This window comes from Onychostruthus taczanowskii, unplaced genomic scaffold (genome assembly GCF_017590055.1).
Source record: "Onychostruthus taczanowskii isolate IOZ18803 unplaced genomic scaffold, ASM1759005v1 scaffold72, whole genome shotgun sequence".
In the NCBI taxonomy this organism is placed as follows: Eukaryota; Metazoa; Chordata; class Aves; order Passeriformes; family Passeridae; genus Onychostruthus; species Onychostruthus taczanowskii.
Window position 1 is genome coordinate 2,754,678 of NW_024505008.1, and position 21,395 is coordinate 2,776,072.

Consider the following 21,395-nt stretch of genomic DNA (forward strand, 5'->3'; position numbering starts at 1 on the left):
TAATATGAGAGGACCAACTCTGCAGGCACCAAGATCAGTGAAGAAGGAGAGAGGAGGTACTCCAGGTGCCTGAGGTGAGCAGCAGCCCATGGTGAACACCACGATGAAGTAGCTGTACCCCTTCAGCCCTTGGAGATCCATGGGGGTGCAGAGATCCATCTGCAGCCCCTGGAGTAGACTCACACTGGAGCAGGTGGATGCCTAAAAGAGGCTGTTACCCTGGGGGAGGCCTGTGCTGGAGCAGGGTATCTGACCCATGAACAAAGGAGCCCATGCTGGAGCAGGTTTCCTGGCAGGACTTTTGACCCCATGGGGGACCCATTCTGGAGCAGCCTGTCCTTGAAGGAACTGAGTCCAGTGCAAGAGTGACCCACATTGCAGCAGTTTGGGGAGGACTGCTGCCCATGGGATAGACTCACTTCTGAGAAGTTTGTGGAAAAGTGTGTCCTGTGGAAGGGACTGCCTGTGGAAATAGTGGAAGGACTCCTATCCCTGAGCAGAGGGAGAAACAATGTGTAATGAGCTGACCATAACCACCATTCCTTGTCTCCCTGTGAGCCACTGTGGGGCACAGCTGGGGTGGAGGTAGGCATGCAGGAAAGGTGTTCTTTAAGATCTTACTCTACTTCTCAGTATCCTGCTCTGATTTTGTGAATAATAAATTAAATTAATATCTCTAATTTGAGCCTGTTTTGCCCATTATAGTGTTTGGCGAATGATCTCCTCTGGTCCTTGACTGATGAACCCTTTGTTATGTTTTCTGTCCCATGTCCAGCTGCAAAGGGGAGTGCCAAAAGAGGCTTTGGTGGGTGCCTGGCATCCAGTCAGTGTCAATCAATGGCACTGCTGTGGAGTCAGAGGACATTAAGTAGCTGAATACCTTGCCTGATCTTTCAGAGGACCCTTCTGCTGTGGGACTGCTGAGGTTTGAAGAAAAACAGGTAATGGTCACTACCACAACAGTGCAATGTTGGCAATATCACACCAGCCGGGACTCTATGACCTCGATCCATGAGATGATTCATTAATTGAAGCACCAAGGAGCAATCAGCGAGTCTCTCACCATTTAGAGCCAGTGAGAGTGCATAGAGCCATATGGCCAGTGCATAACTCCAGTGGAGAGTGGAGACTGACAGAATTGTGGTCTGAAGGAAGTCCTACCCGCTCTGAGCGCTGCTATGCTGTATATACTGGAACTTCAGTATGAACTGGAATCCAAGGCAGCAAAGTGCTGCCATCATTAATATTGCTAATGTGTTTTTCTCCCTTCCTTTAGCAGCAGACTCCCCACAACACTTTGCTTTCACCTGGAGGGTATCTAGTATACCTGCAGTCAATTGCCCGAGGGCTGGAAACATAGCCCCACTATCTGCCTTGGTCTTATCTGGACTGCAGTGGAATAGTGTGTAGATATCGCTGAATGAGAGAAATGGCCAGTGCTTTACCTCTACACTGACTTGTGGATGGCAGCAAATGCTCTCTGGGGATGGCTAAACCAATGGGAAAAGACCAATTGGCAGCACAGAAGTAAATCTGGGCTGCTGAATTGTGGCAAGATCTCACTGCCCAGGTGGAGGACTTGGCTGTAAAAGTACATCATGTAGATGCACATGTGCCCAGGAGTTGAGTTACTGGAAAACATCACAACAATGAACAGGTGAATTGGGTTATTGAGATTAAAAAGTCTCTGGTGGACCTGGGCTGGCAGCATAAGAGTGAATTATTTCCAGTCAGGGAGCTACAATGGACTGTTAAAACCACATTGAAAGCAATGGCTGGTAGTCCTTCATACATTGAGGTCTGCACTTAGCAAAGCCCACTTGTTTGGTTAATGCTAGAGGGGGGCTCCATGAATTGACCTGGCCCTGGCCCTACCCAATCAAATCTCATACCAAAGAGGGGGATAAAGTTACTGTGGAGCACATTAGGAATGTGTTAGGGGAGACAGTTTGGATTAGTCCAGCTTTAAGCTAAGACAAACCTGTCCGTGGGACTGTTTTTGCTCAATGACCTTGGTGCACTTGGTATTTAATGCAGCTGGATGGGGAAATGTGATGTGTAACTGAAGGGAATTTGATTTTTAGGTGAGAGCAGTCTGTAATGTTTCGTTGTATAATGTTAGTAGCTGAATGCCATAGCCTAATGCCAGTGAGTATGGACTGCTCCAGACACACGGCTCATGAGCTCGTGATGCAGCTTGCAACCACCTGGCAGCACCCCAGCCCTCCTGCTCTGGAAGACATCTAGGACAGAGAACCCACATGGACTCAATGAACTCTACAGATATCTTGGAGGGAAGGCCATTGATGGAAATTATAACTGTTTGTGTATATGTACTATATGTGTATTCATGGAAGGTGTAGGATTTGGGCATAAATTATATGGTGTATAATAAGGGGTAGATAATATGCTGGTTCTTTTCAGGACAGTTATTTTTAGCAGCGGCCAGGATGGGTCATGGCTAGCACCTGGAGGTTATTCTCTACCACCTCACATCATCACCGGGGGCAAGGGAAGTGCGTTCCTTCTGGCTGTTGGGAATGTGGCGGATGTTTGCTCAGGGCGGGTTTCTGTGTGGTGGGCTTTTCCCTGTATGAATCAATTGCCTTTCTTGTACAACTTTTGTGTATTTCAGGTAACATTGTTCCTGTTACATTTCTGATCTTGTTGCTGTTTCCAGTAAATTGTCCTTTTCTCAACCTACAATCTTTACCTTTTACAATTTTTCTCTCCCTCCTGCCTCAGGAAGTAGGGGAGGAGAAAGAGGGAGTGAGCGAATCTGTATGCTTTGGAGTGTTTTCAGTAATGATTCCTAAATCACAACAACATGGTAAAAATAGTTAGTTTGTAATTATTTTACTTATGAGGTGTCTTTTTCTTAAGGAGAGGCAAACAGATGCTTAGCAGTGCTTTTGAAGGTGAAAAACATAGCTGAGTAGGAATATGAGCCTGCGTTTTGCTGTAGAATCTGAGTGGCGCATTGTACATTAGGCACTGTCACATCAAGCTTTACAAGATGAGTAATGGCAGCAGAAAAAAGTAATGATTTCATTTTAAAAAAGATGAAAAAGAAAAAAAGGAAATCTCCTGGCTAATAAAATGTTTCACATGACCCTGTATAGTACTACTACAGTAGCAGTAATAATAGTATTTGGGAGAAAACCCAAAATCCATTACATTTATACTACGAAACAAACTTTTAAGAATGTGACTATAAACTTGGGCCAATTTAAGAGGCATCTCTGTGGAGAGCTTCTGTATTTCATTTTTATAAAATGGGCATCTTTCATGCTCTCAGTTTTAAATTGAGTAGTAATGAAAGAAAATAGAGTGTGTGGCAATGAAGGACCTGAAATGCAGCCTACCTTTTAAAAGCTGTGGTCACGGGCTATTTTTGTAATTCTTTCAAAATATAATAGTTTCATTGGAAAGCTATTTCCTGTTAAGATTCCAGCAACTCTGTGTCTGATCTACTGAATGACAAGACCTGAAAGGTCTTAAAATTTCTATCTTTTAAATACCATTGTCCTTAAAGTGTATTGTGTTACAATGGAGGATTTTTCCAATAAACAAGAAAAGAAACTGCTTTTAGAAGTAGCTAGTAGGTATTTGTAAGGTTTTTAGTTGAAAATAGTATACTTTTGGTTCTTTACCACTGTGCTTAAAGATAAGTTCTTTCAGAACAGTCCTTATAAATCTGTGCAGTTTTAGACACTAATGATGAGCAAGGTAGGAATGCCATAGCAGATGCTTCTCAAAGCATGTTTCTGTGAGGGATTTGGGGGGGATTTTATAAAGTATTACCTCTTCTTTCTCAGTTTGTAAGTGCCACAAAATGAAAAAACTCAAATTTTATTGTACCTAAATAGCAGTTCTTATTGCCACAATTAGATAGACAATTCTGCAGAGGATGCACCATTAGTCTCATATACGAGACTTATGTTCTTGTTCTTCAGGAAAAAAAACCAATGCCATTTAGTCTTTCTGGGGAAAGTAATTATTGGTCTTAGACATTTTCTCATACCTGTATGCAAAATTTACTCAATCCTTTTAAACCTCATCTAGAGCAGTACAAAATAAATTAGGTACTATAGTCTGTTTTGAAATTGTTCTATTTAGTTGCAGTTTTTTAGCTAAGAAGATTATAAGAAAATATTGAGTAGATATTTCCAGTTAGGCTTCTAAGAATCTCTTTTCTATGCATTGATGGTTACTTTAGTCTACTGATTGGTAATTATTGTTTTAACTGAAAATTATTTTAAAGTATCCATCATTTATAAAGTATAATAATTTGACAATGAGATTGATCAATGTAGTCTCAATTGGTGACAGTGTCACAGTAATTTTGTCCTGTGTTTGTATGTGGCATTGGCAGAAAAGTTGATTAGTAAATTACTTTTTGTAAGGCCTTATACTGCATAAAAAGAAGACAATATTGCGCCAGATTTATATTTTTTTTAAAAAAATCCCAAATTTATGAAAAAAAAAATAGGAGCTCAGGCACCAAGGGGAAAAAAAAAAAAAGCAAAATGGGCTGAGAAGCAGTATCTGGAATTTTGAAAACCAGAAAAGGAAGACAAAATAGTTGCACTTGTATACAGACACACATCTGTGTTGTCACACTTACGGTTTTAGTAACTATATAGACTAATAAGGAGCTGGGGAAAGCCACTGGATTTAGAGGTAGGATTCTTAATGCTTGTGGGCTTCTTGTGTAAGGGTTGCTTGTTTATAAATGTTGAACCTTAGATCACACACTGTGGGATTCCAGCTGCAGGATAACCAGCTGAGTGCTCAAGATTGTATAGAACTGTTTGTCTCAAGAGCTACTCAGAAAGTAGCCATTTCTTCTTTACTGAAGTTTAGGAAATCACATTATCCTTTATTCCTTTCTTCTGACATAACTACTCGGGAGTTTTCTTGTAACTCCAGATGGCATGTTCCTCTTTTGAAGTCACTGCCTTTACAATAGTGTCACACCAATAGTGTTTGATTAAGTTTATGTAAATGAGAACTCTTTCAGTGTCTTTGAACATTTTTTACCAGTCCCAAGTAGCAGGAAATCTTAAAAAGCAGTGCTGATTCCTTTCTATCCTCAGCATTTTACTTTCTGTGGCTCGAAGAATCGGGGAGAGACAATAGGGAGAACTCACGGATTTTAGTTATAAATTCTGGCATGTACATATGCCTACAATACAGGCCTAAGCTACATAGTTTGAAACAACTACAGATATTAAAAATAGTAGCATATGCTACTTGTCAGAAATGTGCATTTTCACAGTCCTTTTTGACAATGTTATGATTTAAGTTCTGATATAGCTGCCTTAATCACAGCACTGCATTTTGATATTACAGCTTTAGGTGGAAGGCATAGCTTTCTCTTGCATCCACAGTGAGGACTTTGTTTCTTTAGTTATATTTTATTCCCATTCTCTTATTTGGTGACTCTTATGGTAGAATTTGGAAGAAAACTGTATTCAAAAGGGTTAAAAATGAGTATTTAATTATAGATACTTAAAATTCATCTTTAAAAATTATAAAGGCAAAGTGTGTGGTGGATAATAATTTACAAATATAAAATTAACTTTTAAGTGTAAGTTTATGAAAAGAGGCAATGTGGAAACTTCGCAGGGGGAATATTTCAAGATGTTTTTAGTAAACTTGTTTCAAAGTTATTTGTGGCATTCAAAATATGTAGTAAATAAAACCATAATGAAGACTGGTTGCTCTGTTTTGTTGAGGTTTTTTTTTTTGGTTTTTTTTTTTTGCATTAAATGTCTTTTTTTACTGGAACAATAGGCTATTCTTTTTGTAAATGTTGTGTGTGCTTCAGCAAAGTGTGCAAAATAGGTGAAAGGCAATTTGGAAAATTTAAATAGAAATCTTCAATACATATGAGCAGGAACAGAAATGAGTCATGTTCTTTTATAGAGAGAATTTTAAATTTTCCTTTTCTTTTACAAGTCTATTCTAAACAGTAAACAATTTTAAAGGATTTTTGCCACAGAAGATTGGGTAAAAAGCTTTTACCATGTCAGAGTAAAGCTCAAGAAATTGCAGGTTTTAAATTGATTTATTTTGTATGATCTATGTGGTTTTCAAAATAATTATAAATATTCAGACTATTTAAATGTACAGAGCAATAGGAATTTCACATTGAATTGTAGTATCTCAGGCCACTGCCATCACTCTTGCTGCCTGCTGTGTGATTGCAGATGACATCTTCTGTGCTATAAAGTGGCTGGAAACAGTTATGCAACTAAAGCTAGATAAAGGAAATAATTGTTAAGGTCTCATTGAAAGCATAAGCTGAGTGATGAAAAATCTTGTCAATTCTCTCATTCCCTTTTAGTTTTGCAAGGATGTTAGGGCAATAAAGAGATACCTCCTGTAAGATAAGAAGCAGTAACAGAAAAAAAGCTTCAAAGATTTGGCAATTCTCTATACTTTCAGTGCAGCAGTTTAACATATCCCTTTTTCCAAGTTATGAGTACATTGATAGGTGCGTATGCAACAGATGTGCTCAAAAAATTCTGTTCAAGATTTAGCTAAGTGCCGCTTTTACAAACTGTATGTCTGAGAGCAAAGGCTTATTATAGTAAATATAAACATTACAGATTGACCGTGGAATTTCACATGTATGTTTGTACTGGAAGGCTTTTACAATTATGTTTAATTTAATTGTTTAAACAGAATGAAAAAATACCCAGTTTGAACCAAATATAATTTTTATAGGAGATTTCTTCCATTTTATTGACACTGAAAAAGAAAACACACACACACAAAAAGTGCTTTTCAATGGTAAACTCTGTAAGCTTTAAAAGCAAGAATTATCTGTTGTATTAACTTGAGTGTTGTGTAGTTTTTTTTTTTTTTTAAATAGGCCTAATGATTTTTGGTAAAAAAGTTTCATAATTTACACTTGTTAGAAGTGGGAAATTATTACAGTGATGTTAAATGTCATTGATACTGTGGCTTAAAATAAGAGACTTGGAAAATATTTCTTTTTAAGCTAAACTGTACATTGTTTAAGTTTCTTGAGTAGCTATTGAAAAGATTTACAGCTGTGTCATTTTAATGTTGATGGCCAGTCCTCTAATATGTTTTGAAAATAAGTAGGTCTATTAAGATAGTGATGTAGAGAGTGTACTTGAAACAAGTTCTCTAAGACCATTTGTCTTAAAACATACAATAGTTCATCATAATAGTAAATTGAAATACGATAGAATGATATTTCTATGCTGCTTAAAAACAAAGCTTAAATTAATCTCCTTTACAAAAAAAAAAGAGAATTATTAATGTCTGAAATACTTTGACAGAATTCAGATTTTCCAAACTAAGTTCTTCCCCCATTTATCTTTTAAGAAAGAAATGGATTTCTTTCTTAAAAAACAAGCATTGAGGGTTTTGCCATCAGAGGAGGGCTGTCACTAGGTCTTTGAGGGCATCAGCAACTGTCTGCTCTTTGGATTAACAGGAGAGGCAGGGAAAATCCCAAATGGCAGGGGAGGGTCCTTGCTAGCTGATGCCCATCCTGCTGCCCCCAGGGGAGACAAGGAGGGCAACCAGCATGCTGGTGGTGTAGTTCTGCTTAGAGTCAGATCATCAGTTAGAGTCTTTTGGTGCACTGAAGGCCCTGGCTCTGGTTATGCTAAATAACAGTAAAATTTCTTCTCAATTTTGCTAATTTATGTCTTGATGCTCTTATTTTTTCCTTTTGAAACATTTTTGGGTTTAGATTTTCAGAAGAAGAAATTAGTATAAGCCATAAAATAATATTTAAAAACTGAATAATCAAGTGTTGCTTTTCTTCCATAAACCAAGACTGAAAGGAATAATTGCTTTGTTTTGACAAGTGAACCAATGAAGTATGACATAGAAGTCTTCAGGAATGCATGCATGAAAACTAGGCTGTCATGTTTACAAGGTGATTTTTTTTTCATTTGATGAATTTTTCAAACAGTTAGTAGTCTGTAAAGTATACTGATATTTTTTCCAAGGAGCATAAGCTTCTTTTGGCTTTAGAGAGTTAGGGTTAAGTACAAATACATAATTTTGGTTGTGCAGCTATTTCATGAAAACTTTAACTCATTCCAAACTGTTAGTATTTTTGCAGTATATCTATCTGTCTGTCTATCTATCTATCTATCTATCTATCTATCTATCTATCTATCTATTAATCTATCTGTTATACAGTTCATTTTACACCAATCATTGTTCTACAAGACAGTTGAATAAAAGATGGGTTTGAGTTATAGGTATTGAATGGAGTTAAAATTACATTCTGTGTAAACCTTTATAAGAGAAAAGGATGTGCATGACCGAGTCTATTGTAAGTAGTATCATACTTGAAGAAAGAGCTGTTTTTTCAGTATTCCTTTTATCTCAGTTCTGCAAAGTGCTGTTTAATGGTTTTCATTTAACTTTTAATTAGTGTTTTTAATTGTAATAACATCTGTTAAGCTTATATTAAAAGAGTGACATTTCCTTAATGCTTTAAAAGATGTATTTGATTTACATCCAGGCTTTTCCACCAGCAAGTGGTTGAGTTTCAGCTACATCCCAAAATGTTGCGTTTGAATTGTTATTTGCAAAGAGGTATTCTGTAGCTTCTGAGAATTTAAGAAAACACTTTATCCATTAAATATTTAATATTGGTGTGATGTTAATTGAGATGTGCAAGACATTATGCTTTAGACAACTTCCATGTTTTTTTGAATGTTTCTTTGGAAGACCAAAACCAGAAATGTGCCTTTTTGCTACTTTTAAGTCTACACATATGACCAAAACCAATCATCTTGACCTTGCATATTAAATATCTGATGTTCTTTTTAAACATATGTTTTGCAGACAGTTCACTTAGAAAAATTCAGTCTATTTTTGTAGTGCCTCTAGATAACAACCAATACTGTAGCTGCTTTGTAAAAGAATATTGCTTGCCGGAAAAATAATGTGTTTATTATATTTTGCTGCCAAACTGTGTGCATATGATGTTGCGGTGTGATGTCATGACTTGCCTCAGTTTCCCCTGGTTTCTCCCTGAAATTTCCTTCCCCGGGGGGGTGTCAATCACCTTTCCTTTTCCCCACCCTTGACCCCTGCTGGGCACTGTCTATCAACCCAGAAATTCTGAGGAGAGCGTCCAGCAATTGGCAGGTTAAGGCCCTAACAATATGAATATTATGTTTGTTTCTCATGTTGTTGCTGCAATATGGATAGTATTAAATATGACATACTAAATAGCAGACATGAGATATACTGATTATTAAGAAGGTTCCAGTTTTTATCATGTTCTGCCTTAATTTTGGTAGTAAGTCATCACTGATGTTAAAATAAATTTCATTATTTCTCCACAAGAGTATGCAGAAAAAATAGAAAACAGGAAAAAAAAAACCATGCTAATGCTTTGGTTCTGATATAAAGACACAAAGGTACTGTATTAGTTTGAATAGGCTGTTGGATTTGACCTGTGTTTAGTAAAATGAGTACATAGCAAGACGAAGCTTGGTTTAGTCTGGTTTGTTGTTTGCATGTATTTGCAATGATGTGCTGAATTTCCAGAAAACAGTTACTCCTTGGGCAGAAATTATAAGTATACAGAAAATAAGTTGACCCTGTAATATGTTTATTTTTAGTTTCCATTCCATAGCGAGAATTTTCTTTCTAAATCTTAAAAAAAAACAGCTACTGCTGTGGTTAAGGTAAAAGAACTGCATTCTTTAAACTAAAGAAATGCAAGATACTATGAAACTTATCTCAACACTCGTGTTCCTGGTTTCCCTCTGTAGCAGTCTATGCAGAAGCATAATAGTCTAATATTTATATTATTATATAATCTAATATCTCCAAAGAACAATATATTGTGTACTTTGGTACTTCTAGTCAACATCTTTCCATTTTTTAACCATTTTGCTGTATTTGTTTTACAGATTCTAAAAATGGAATGGGGAGGAGAGTATTCTTTTGATTCTTCCAATTTAGACTGTTTGTTAAATGTTCTCCCTGGAGAATTGGAATTCCGACAAATCCTTAGTGATCTTGATGAAAAAATAAAGAAGAACTCTTACAGGTAAAGAGTATTTTATTTGTATGCAAAATACTAGAGAAAGGCATTGCATTTGGGAAGAAATGTAGTTTAACTTACCTTTCTTTTCTAGTAGTATGTTAAAATTCTGATAAATATTTCAGCAGTAATTTTATTTTAACCACTCAAGCATTTAACAAAATTTTAATGCTGTATAATTATTGTGCTATAGTCTTTCTTTCTATGGTATTTTTAACAATTGTATCATGTTAACCTTAGGTTCTGTTGAAGTAGGTGTGATAGTGAAGGAAGAAAATGTGAATTCCCATGACAGCTGTATTTTCTATTACTATGAGATAAAATTTCCTACTAATGAGATAAATTTTTATTGACTAAAAGAACTACAGAATTTGACAAAAACCAAATGTTGCATGTTGTTTAAGCATTTCTAATGAAAGTAGAAAAATTAATTCAGTTAATATATGTATATTTTTTTCTTATATGATCCATTGTTTTACAATTTCAGTTAAAACTCTTGTGCTGCAATTACACATTTTCTTTCTACAATTTATAATATATTTCTTTGTCCGCTTCCTCGTAACACACTGATTTCCAAAAATCAGTGTTACAGAAAGAGTGGAGTACTAAAAAAGTTTGTTGTTGATGCACATTTTTTTGCATCAATACAAAATAATCAGCTCAGGGTTCTGTGCCTTATTTGTGGCTTAACTCTTTCGTATCTTTGTAATACTTTCATCAGCAAAAGATGCTCTTAAGCAAATAAAATTTTTGTAGATTTAAAAAAAGAAGTGTACAGTCAGAGATATGGCAGGATTTTATATTAAATTTTGAAAATGCTCACCTTTGTGAGCATCTTCAAGTATGAACAGTGCATCTTAAAGTAGGATTTCAAAGAACATCCGTCATGACATCTGTTTTAAGATTGTATCATTTTAATATAGCCTACTTTTGTCAGCGGTCTTTGCTCCCAAACAGCCTCTGGAAGGATGGAAATAAACCATTGCCATACCTCGCTGAAAACTGACTTAGATAATTTCTCAGTTATTGTCAAGGTTATGCTGGGCTAAGAGTTTTTTTGGGGGGGATATTTCTATTAGTCTTACCTCCCATTTTCATATAAAAACTTAGTGTTTATTAAAGTATTTGCAATATTAATAATCCCACGGTAGCAATGGTAGTGAAGATCTGGTAAATATGCTGTTGTGGACCACTGCATAATACAATTTCATGTTAGAGTTTTCCAGCTGTTGACATGAGCAAAATGTAGATACTTAGAGATTAGTTTATGTCGTAACATAATTAATTACACAGGTAATTAAGTTTCATGTGTCTATGGCATTGTATAACTGGAAAAAACAGCATCAGCATTTTTAGCATAACTGTTGTCACCTCTTCAACTACCAAATAAAAGTGATTTTGTTGTCATTCTTCAGAGATATCCTGAGAGTTAGGAAGATTATTCTCAAAATGAACCTTTAGAAGGAATGCTTCACTACTGTTTCTTGTTTTAATGTGTGAAATATGCATGTTGCTTGTTGAGAAAACATCTGACTATAGGAAGGGAAGCCAGCTGTTCATTCTTTTAAGTGGTACTTTATAGCCACTTAGCATTTTATGTTACATTTTACATTAGCATCATCACAGTGGAAGTGTTTGTATGTCTTGAAAGAGGCTGATTGTCACTGTTTTACCTATCTAGTCTTACAAATTAGAAGGAAATTTTACTGTAAGTTTTTTTTACTGTATATTTTATTAAAGGAGAGCTGGAATTTGGATTAGGAGCAATGCAGGTCAGGAAAAATTTCTGCTGAATTGACACCTAAGCTAGCTTTAACCTTATTTTCACAAGGAAAGACAGGAAGTAGCTCTGTAGTTACCAGGTGCTATTTTGCTCCTGTACTGTGTCAGTTTCAGAAATTGAAAGAATTTAAAATAAGATGGACAGCAGCTGATGCAACTTTTAAATTAAAAAGAGTCCTTTTATTCCTAATATATTAGAGGTGGCATGGAATGAAATAATTTTCAAGTTACCATTGATCTTTTTAAGTGGTATGATAAGAGCAACTCTATGTGATACAGTGATACAATTGAAATACAATCCATTTTTCATCAGATAGATTTATGCTTTTATTGGACCACGGAGAATGAACATAGTAGTATACATTCATATATATATATTTAAAAATAAAACATTGTGTAAAAAATTATGAGGCAAGAGTGTATAAATCATTTGACTGCTCATTTATTGCCTTCTAACTGAATAGGTTTTATAAAATTGTGTGACATGACAAATCAGATATGGTTTTTGTTGAATTGCCTTCAGTATTTTTGTACTGTACCAATTTTATTTGCTGTAACAACAACAAAAAAAGCCATCTGTGTGCAATTGTGTTATATGCAAATTTTAATATAGTAAGTGGTTCATACATTCACTGTTATGTACTGGAACTCTTATTACACTTGAATGTTAAGTTTATTTTTAGAGGAGTTTATAGAAGCAGGTGAATATGAACTCTCAAAACGATCATCACTGCTGGCCAGTTTTGAGTACAAGGGTAGTCTCAAGGTTATTCTCAAGTGTGAACTTGTATTCATCAGATTGGCCTTTTGTCTTCATTCTTTCCTTTCACAGTTACTTTGACTTTTACTGCTCATCAAAACTGAGTATTTGGATTATTTTTCCGAATTGGTTTTTTAAGAATTACTAGCATTTCACTTGTTAGCAATTCCCAGAACCAAACTTGCAGCTTATATTTAATACTTCTAAGCAGGAAATACAGTACAGAGCTTGAAACCATGCCTATAGTTCATAACTCGAAGTGATTGCTAAGCATGAGGTTTCTTCAACACTTGATTTTTATGTCTGTATTCAGTTTTTTCTTCAGTGAGTGCTGCCTTTTAGTTGTGATAAAGGAACAAGATTTTATGAGACTGTAGGACAGTAGGAGATATTCTATGTCTTCATCAACAGAACAATTGCTTAGAATTCAACACAATTATTTCATAATGTTTTATCTCTGCAGCATCCTGGAGACTCTAAATTTGTGAGGCTTTTCACAAAAGCCTGATCTGACTGCAATCTGATAAACTTTGTGTTGGTTTAACACAGCCTGGTTTTTTTGGGGCGGGCGGGAGAGCCACAGAGGTGCTTTCTGTGAGAAGCTTCTAGAAGCTTCCACAATGTCCAACAGACCCAGTCTTTTATGGCTCTGAAGATGGATATGCTGCTGGCCCAATTAGAGAAGTTGTCAATGCCTGTGTGGTGACACATTTAAGAAGAAAATCTGCACAGGAGCAGCTTTTCCTCAGGGGTGGCGAGGCACCACCGCCGGGACTGTCTGGGCGCTGCAGGTGCAGCCATGTGGCTGCCGCCGTGGCCGCCACCATTTCAGCACAACCTGTGGCAAGCTCTGCTTGCCTGGTTACTCCTACCAGCCGTGCTGCAGGCAGAAGGGCAGGGGCAGCGACAGCAGCTTCTCCTCCCCAGTGTCCCACATGAAGAGTGGCACTGAATGGTCCCAGCACCACGGCAGCTGCACCACCTGCATGGTGCCGGCAGCGGAAACATGGAAAGTGATTCCCCCACACAGAACCTAGACAAAATCAACTTCTCAGCGCTGCAAGATCCTGCAGATATCTTTAAAAAGGAAGAATTTGTTGGCAAAGATACTTAAGAGCAGCATTTTTTTTTCCCAGTCAGAGAAAGAGGGGGAAGTGAGGACATGTGGAAACAGACAACATGGCGATGCTGAGATCAGTGAAAGGAAAGAGGAAGAGGAGGTGCTCCAAGCACTGGAGTTGATATTTCTCTGCAAGCTGTGGGGAGGACTGTAATAAAACAAACTATCTCCATGTAATCCATGGGGGGATGCAGAAATCCAGTTGCAGCCTATGGGAAAAGTGATCATGCTGGAGTGGGTGGATGCTAAAAAAAGCTGTAATCCAATGGGAGACATGAAGACAGAGAGGGCCCTTGTTTCCAGAGACAGAGAAAAGAGGGTCCTTGCTTCCAAACTAGAGCAGCTTGTCCTTAAAGAACTACACCTCATGAACTAGTGACTCATGCCAAAGCAGTTTTGGGAAGATTGTTTTGCCCGTGGGAAGGACTCACGTTACAGCAGGAGGTTGGGCAGGACTGCTGCTTGTGAAATTGGAGTCACACTGGAGAAGTTCACAGAGAACTGTTTCCCATGCGAAGGACCCCATAGCATAGAGACTCCTCTCCCTAAAAGCAAACTGAAGTATTTCAAGAAGTATTTCAAGTGACAAACTGACCAAACACCCACATGCCCTGCCTCCCTGTGCTCTCGGTAGGAAGGAGAGATGGGCTGGGGATGGAAAAGGTGTTTTAAAATCTGATTTTACTCCTCATTATCCTCTTCTGACTCTGTTAATAACAAGTTTACTTTATGCCTTTAAGTTTGATCCTGTTTTGCCCTTAGAGTGTTTTCTCCCAATCCTTATCTCAACTCATGAGCCCTTTGTTCTGGTTTTCATGGGTGCCTGGCATGTTGACCAGTGTGAAACCATGACAAACTTCAACCTGACCTAATTAACAGTAGTTTAATCATAAGGATTTTGAAGGTCTATTTTGAAGGGCTGCAATGAGGTCAGTGCTAGTAAGCGCTTATAGCATTGCATCTTTTCCCATCACCATTTGATATAAATTGTGATAATTATTTGAGAACTAACAAGATCTTTACCTTGTGAATTGTAGATCTGGAAGGTGTCTCAGTAAGGATGTTAGTATCATATGGTCCAGCTGTTGATCGTAACTTTGCTGATTTGCCAAGAAATTCTTGCCAATATCAAAACAAAGGGATGGAGGAGTTTCAAACAGTATATTAAGTCAAGCTATCTCATTCCATTTTCCTGTATTAGAACTGATGTGTAAAAGGGCTTATGTGTTTTTAAACTGAGATGTGCTGCAGGAGTTATCTTTCTTATTTTGAAGAAAATCTTTGCTCAGGAATTTTCAGGAAGCAGTTTTGCCTCATATTCCTGTTAGTCAAGAGATTTATCAAAATCTTGGCTTCTTCAACCAAAATCCCAAGAGTGGTTGAGTATTTGGGAGAATTTCAAAATTTGGTCTGATTGTAGAGGAAAAGACATTATTATTTTATCAGTTTTACTCAGACCTAATATTTATCACAGCTTTGAAAAATAATTTTACTCTTTTGGGTGAGTGTAGCTGGCTCGTTGTACAAATGCATTACTTTAGTGTTTACCTGGGAATTTGATGTTATTAAAAACTTTGTCAGAATAGTAGTTGGCTAGTGTAATTACTTTACTGGACCAATTGCTAGGAATAAGTAAACAAACTGAGAAAGGAATGTATTTTTTTTCCTGTGTTGTCTTTGTGTGTAATCACTGAGTCTGGGTTAGTTGTTCAATAGCAACTTGCTAGCTGGGCAGCACAGTTGCTCAGAAATTGGCTGTTTATTGACACATGATTTCTTTATACAAATATTCAGTAATTATCACTGTGTCAGTACCTTAGGTGGTTAATTAGCTGTCATCTACATCTGCAGAAGCTGTAATCAAATCTTTGACTGCCCTGTAAAGTATCCCATTTCATTTCATACATGCATTTGTGAGATGATGGGGTTTGAACCCTTATTTGTCACTGTCATGTTTTAGTTAATGGAGTTGAAAAACTCATGTTTCACTGCCTGTCTTCTGAAATAACTTACCAAGAAAAAGCTTGCATCTTGTGACAGAAATATCTCGAGCCTTTAAAACAAGAATGGAAATTAAAGGTGGGTGGGCAGTGGTTCAGTTGGAAGTGACTGTTCTTATGTGGTTAAGCTGTTGAGTAACTTTATCTTGCTAAAGTGTAGCAAAGCCATCACCATTCTATTTCTTCTGGTTTCAGTGATACAGTTACTTTACAGTTACGAGTGGGTATGTTTTGTAAGGAACTAAATTGGAGATATGCAATAGTTTTCAAAGTCCTTTCACCAAGTGCTGTGTCTTTGGTTTACATCTTTGGATTCAAGATCAAGAGAAAGTTTAACAATGAAAATGTCTGTGTGAATTACACTGCTAAAAGTCTCTCTGCAAATTTTTTTTACTGCTCACAGCAGGTCCTGTGCTACACAGACTTCCAAATTATCAGACTTGGTTTTTTTTTTGTATGAATGTCCTATACCTCTAGCAGTCAAGCTTTTTAATGAGTAATAACAGCAGTTTTCTAACACTCCTTGCATCTTTAACAGCAGTGAAAACAATGATCTCATTTATTTTGAAACAGTCTGTTCTGAATAAAAGACCTGTAAACTGGTTCTGAAGCTGTGTTTCCATGAATGTGAGCATCTTAAGAATAAGGAATATGAGGTTAAAAGATAATTTCACTTTGTAGCTTAGCAGTTTAATTTAACCAGTGTCATTGCCATTTTATGGCTGCTCCTTATGCTAGATGAAATAAATTGAAATGTGCTTGTTAGAAATTGAAAGGAGTTAGAATATCATAATTCAAATTACTCACAGTAATCTTAGGCAATGGAAAATGATATATGGAGAGGCCAACCCTTATTCTGATACCATACGTTTCAAAATAATGTTGGGTTGACCTTGTATGATAGTATGATAGTGCTTGCACTATCAGTTCCATTACAGTACTTTTTGTACTGTTTGTCCATTGATAAAGCCACTTAAAAAGCATTCTCTCCAGATGATTAGGTTATTTGTAAAACCTATCATTAACTTAATAAATAAGAGCACCTAAGAGTTTTTACATTGAGATTGTCTCTCTGCAGTGTGGGTACTTACCAAATGTTTCTCCAGAAAAGCACTCCAATGTGGACACAGATAATACAACACGACTTTGCTTTTGTTTGTTAAAGAATTGCAGGCACTCTCACCTGTAAGAAGGAGAAGGTATTTCAGTCACATCATTTTCACCTGCTTAATGGTATGCTAGGAGTACTAGCCACAAAAAGTATGTGCCCACAAAGGCTCAGGTGTTACTTGTGTGGGACTAAATATTTGTTTCTTGAAAAATCAGTCAATTAAAAAAAAATTACAAGCATAACTGTTAGGTTTCTTTGCTACAGTGAAGGTTATGTTTTTTCTTTGAGCTTTTACATTCCACTCCTTCTTTAGTAGTTTGGTGACTGGTTTTTTTCTGTTTGTGTCTGAAGAGTTTCACAGGTTCAAAAAAAAGGTTGAGTCATCTGTGGACAAAAATTTATTTGGGTCATTAAATTTGCATGTCCATAGTATGTATATCATGTCAGTTGACATCATCTGGGTTAATGCCTCAGTATGTTCAAAGAAAGAATTAATTCGCTACTCTGAACTTAAAAAAAATACATTTGCACTTAATGAAAAAATATTACTGGGAAAAAAGGAATCAAGCACTTTATATGGCTTTTAAAAAACTGTACTTTTAAGAAAATTGAATACATTAAATATATTTTTCACATCAAAATTACATTTTTGTTTGCAGTTTCCTAAACTTTAGGAAATATCTTTTCTAAACCAGGAAATCAAAGACTCATTCCATCTACACTGGTATGAAATTATAAAGTTTTTGATACCAGCCTAGATGGTGAGAATAATTTTAATCATATTTAATAGAAGTATTTTTTTACTTAAAATGCTTGCTTTCTAAACTCATATAATACACTTTTTTTTTTTTAAAGTAACCAAATTCCTAAATATTTAATTAATGTAATTCATGTAAAGGAGTAAGTAACTATAACTAGCCATGTTCTTGTATACTGAGTGTTGACAAAATTCTTAGCAAGATGCAGTGGTGGTTTTGAAATGCTGTTTACCTACAGTATTCTGTATGCCGTAAATAAACAGGATGAAAATACGTTTATTCAATCAAAAACAGCTTTAGTCCTAATTAAATGTTTATTTTGGGAGGATAAAAGGATTAAATAAGATGAACATACTTATCATGATTTATACTTGTGGGGGAGGTAAGGACCAGGGCAGTGGCACTGAAATCTATCCTTTTAATCCCCTTATCAGTACTGAGATTACCAAAATGTCTGATCTTGAGAAGGCTGTAACTTATTCAAGCTTGGAGTTTGTTAACTTGCTCACAGATTCATATGTCAATAAAGATAAGTGTAAAAATTCACTCATAATAGTAGTACATTGGCACAGATTTAACAATACTAGTGTCTTTTATATTGCACAATGCTGTAATCTATTTGGGTATGTTTGAGATATATCAGCACACCACAATAAGAGCCTTTGATACTGTCCCAGGAGTCAAGGTATATGAAGAGGGCATTTAGTTTCATAGTCCTGAGAACAGGTTTCACTAACTAAAAAGATACTTGCCAATCTTTCATCAAGTTTAGGATTGGAATTAATGCCTGGGCTATTAACCCCAGTTTTGCCAGGATCTAAATTATTTTTTTCTAACTGAAACTGTATAAAATATTAAGCATTGCTTTTGAAAAAAAAAAAAAAAAAAAAGGAAAAGTAGAAATGAAATACCAAAAAGGTTTTTGTAGGAAAATAGAGTTAGATTGTTTTGGATTTTTTTTGTTTTGTTTTGTTTTGTTTTGTTTTTTTTTTAAGTTGTCCATGCAAGTAGAAATAAAATAATTCTGGATGTTCAATTGTTCTTGTGATCTTTGCAAATGAAATCACTGTAAAAACCTAACCGACACATCTGGTTTCATAAAAAGAGTTATGATTCTAGATGAATGTTAAGGAGTGGATCCACTCCTTGAAAACAAAGTCTGTTTTCTTTCTAATATTGTAATGACAAAACAAGAAAGAAAAGATCTGCTTTCTCAGCACAACTGGCTCTGAAATTATTTTCAACATATTCTGTGATGTCAGTGGATCTTTTAGAAGTTGTTAGTATATCTTATGTTTTATAAAACAACTGCTGATTGCTAAAGGAGCAAAATGACACATTCACCTTTGAATGCAGTAATTGATTCAGTTAATAGTCTTTGCTTTAGCTAATTAAGCACCAAGGACCAGATATTAGGTTGGCTAATGTCTTGTTCATTAACTACCTTATTAAAATGAATAAGATTGTTTGAAAGTGAAGTCATACATACTCTGGCTGAGGATGGTACAGTCTGGCCTGAAGGAAAGTTTTTTTAGCTCTAGTTCAACAGTACTTAAACGTTAATTGTTAATTCTGCAAATTCAGGTCTTATTTTCTGAGGGTTGCTTAATCTGTGAATAAGGAGGATTAAAGTTACCTTAGTTTAAAGTAGTTTTTCTTTTTAAAATATGGCATATATAAAATACTTTTGTCTCCAAATAATGTAGAAAAATCCTGTGATTTTTTTCTTTTTTTTTTTTTTTTTTTTTAGTATAGAAGAGTGTCTTAAGGACCTGCAATCAGACATAAATGAAATATGTACTGATGAAGTACTACAAAGCACAACTGACTGCATTCAGTGGCTAAATAGCTGCAATTTTAGTTCTCTCAGACCTTCTTCTACAGACCGTGGAGAACTGCTGGAGTTCCTTAAGACCCTGGTAAAAACTGTTTGTTAAAAAGTTCAGTGTTGGGAAATTGATTATATGGTTGGAGGTGGGGAGGTGGGTGGATGAGTTCAATTAGTTTTTTCATTTCAGCCTTTTACTGTTGTGAGGATAGTTCATAAATCCATGTCTGCAGCAGGGTGTTGTTTCCTTTTGATCGTGCCTTAAATAGACAAACTTGGAACAAAATCTTTCACAGATGCTACCATATGTTCAGCACTGCTTGGATTGTTTTATAAAACACATATTGGTAAAAAATCATTGGAAGTTACTGTCTGCACTGAGGCTATTAGTGTTACTGCATGTTCTTCACTTCACTTGTATCAGTATGAATTTAGCTCATCTAATGTACATTCTTGTTCTTTATGCATTATTTAAGCATAAACTTCCTACCTGCTGTGTGGGCAAAGAGGTAGGTGATGGATGCCCCATCCCTGGGTCAAGGGATGTTCAAGGCCAAGTAGTACTGAGCTCTGAGCAGTCTTATGTGGTTGAAGATGGCTCTGCGCATTGTAGGAGAATTGTACTAAACAAGCTTTTAAAAAGTCCCTTCCAATCCAAATGATTCTATGATTCTACACTTCCCAATGAGAAATGTGGGAGCTACATTCTTTGTTCTACCAAATTATGCAACTAGATGCAACCAGAAATCAAATTCAACTTCAATGAAATTTAAGAGTATTAAAGAGTATTTTTATCCAAAATTTTTATTGAAAGCTTACATTTGAATATACGCATGGAAATAGAAGTCTGGAAAATTGAATTGGCAAGATAAGAGAAGGTTGATCCCTCAGTAAATGATGGTCTTCAAGTTTATATATAATGTTTATATAGATGTGCATTTGATATGACACATATATATATGAGAACCAAACACATAAACAGTATCCAGTGATTATTCTTTGTCACTTGCATGTCGTGGTTTAGTTGTAGACCATGAAGAACTTTAGGCTAAGATTAGCTGTAATGGAAGAGGAAAACTAGAGAAGGGGAGTGTTTTCTCTGGCTAGAGCACCAGCTTGATAAAATCAGCTCTTGTTTTTTTTAACTCTTAGAACTCTTGTTGCTCTTTCAGTCACCACTGATTCCACTGGATATTGATCTGTATCAAATAAGGAAGTAACTTTTAGAGATACCAGGTCTTTAATGTTCATGTGGTGAAGAGTGATTTTGTTCTTTTCTGACAAAGTTGATCAGTATGAATGTTGCTGTTAATAATCCCATTCAAGGATGTCAGAGGCTGCTACACTTGATCTAGATGAAATTAGAGAATCCCAGAAAAATCTGACTATGAAGTTCTTGCTTTCAGGAGTCTTTTGTTATTCTTCTTAGTCCACTTAAATCCTTACTGTATTCCCTCAGAATGTGGCATGGCACTGATGACTTACTTGTGTCCATTCCATGCTTACTTCCTTCTTCAAGGTCTATTCAAGCCATATGCCTGAACACCAGGTGGCGGCATTTGTTTGGAAAACACTAAAATGTCCCCATTTTATATAAAATGTGCTTTCCAGCTCTCCAGCTTCCCGGGAGCTTATTAACTGCATGACAGTCTTGCTGTGAGCTGTAGTATCCAGTTAAGCCTTGAGAACTGCTCTGTGGCAGGCTGTTAAACAGACAGCAAAGTGAGAAGCCTGGAGTTCTCAATTCTGCAGCTTATCCTGAAAACACTTTTGGAGCTCTGCAACTTTCACATCACTATGTCCAGGCTTATGGCTTCTTAGATGATCCAGCCTGTTGTGTAGATGTAATTACAGACGAAAAATCTGTCTGTACTGTCTGTATCTGTAGTACTGATCGTACTACATTCTATCTGTAAGAAGTTACTTTCAGTTCCATAAACAGGTCTGCAGTAAACTATTTTCAATAATATTCA

General features: G+C 36.2%; 1 protein-coding gene across 1 annotated transcript in view; it reads left to right on the plus strand.

Annotated features, from left to right (window-relative positions):
- The first annotated feature begins 879 nt into the window (after positions 1–879).
- The window catches only part of KIAA0825 (KIAA0825 ortholog), a 206,789-nt gene continuing 186,273 nt past the window's right edge, over positions 880–21,395 (plus strand). Inside the window, exons 1-3 of the mRNA XM_041422246.1 lie at positions 880–941; positions 9,930–10,069; positions 19,345–19,513. Coding sequence (XP_041278180.1) covers positions 9,939–10,069; positions 19,345–19,513 — 300 coding nt within the window. The 5' untranslated portion in view covers positions 880–941; positions 9,930–9,938. The remainder of the gene's footprint in view (positions 942–9,929; positions 10,070–19,344; positions 19,514–21,395) is intronic.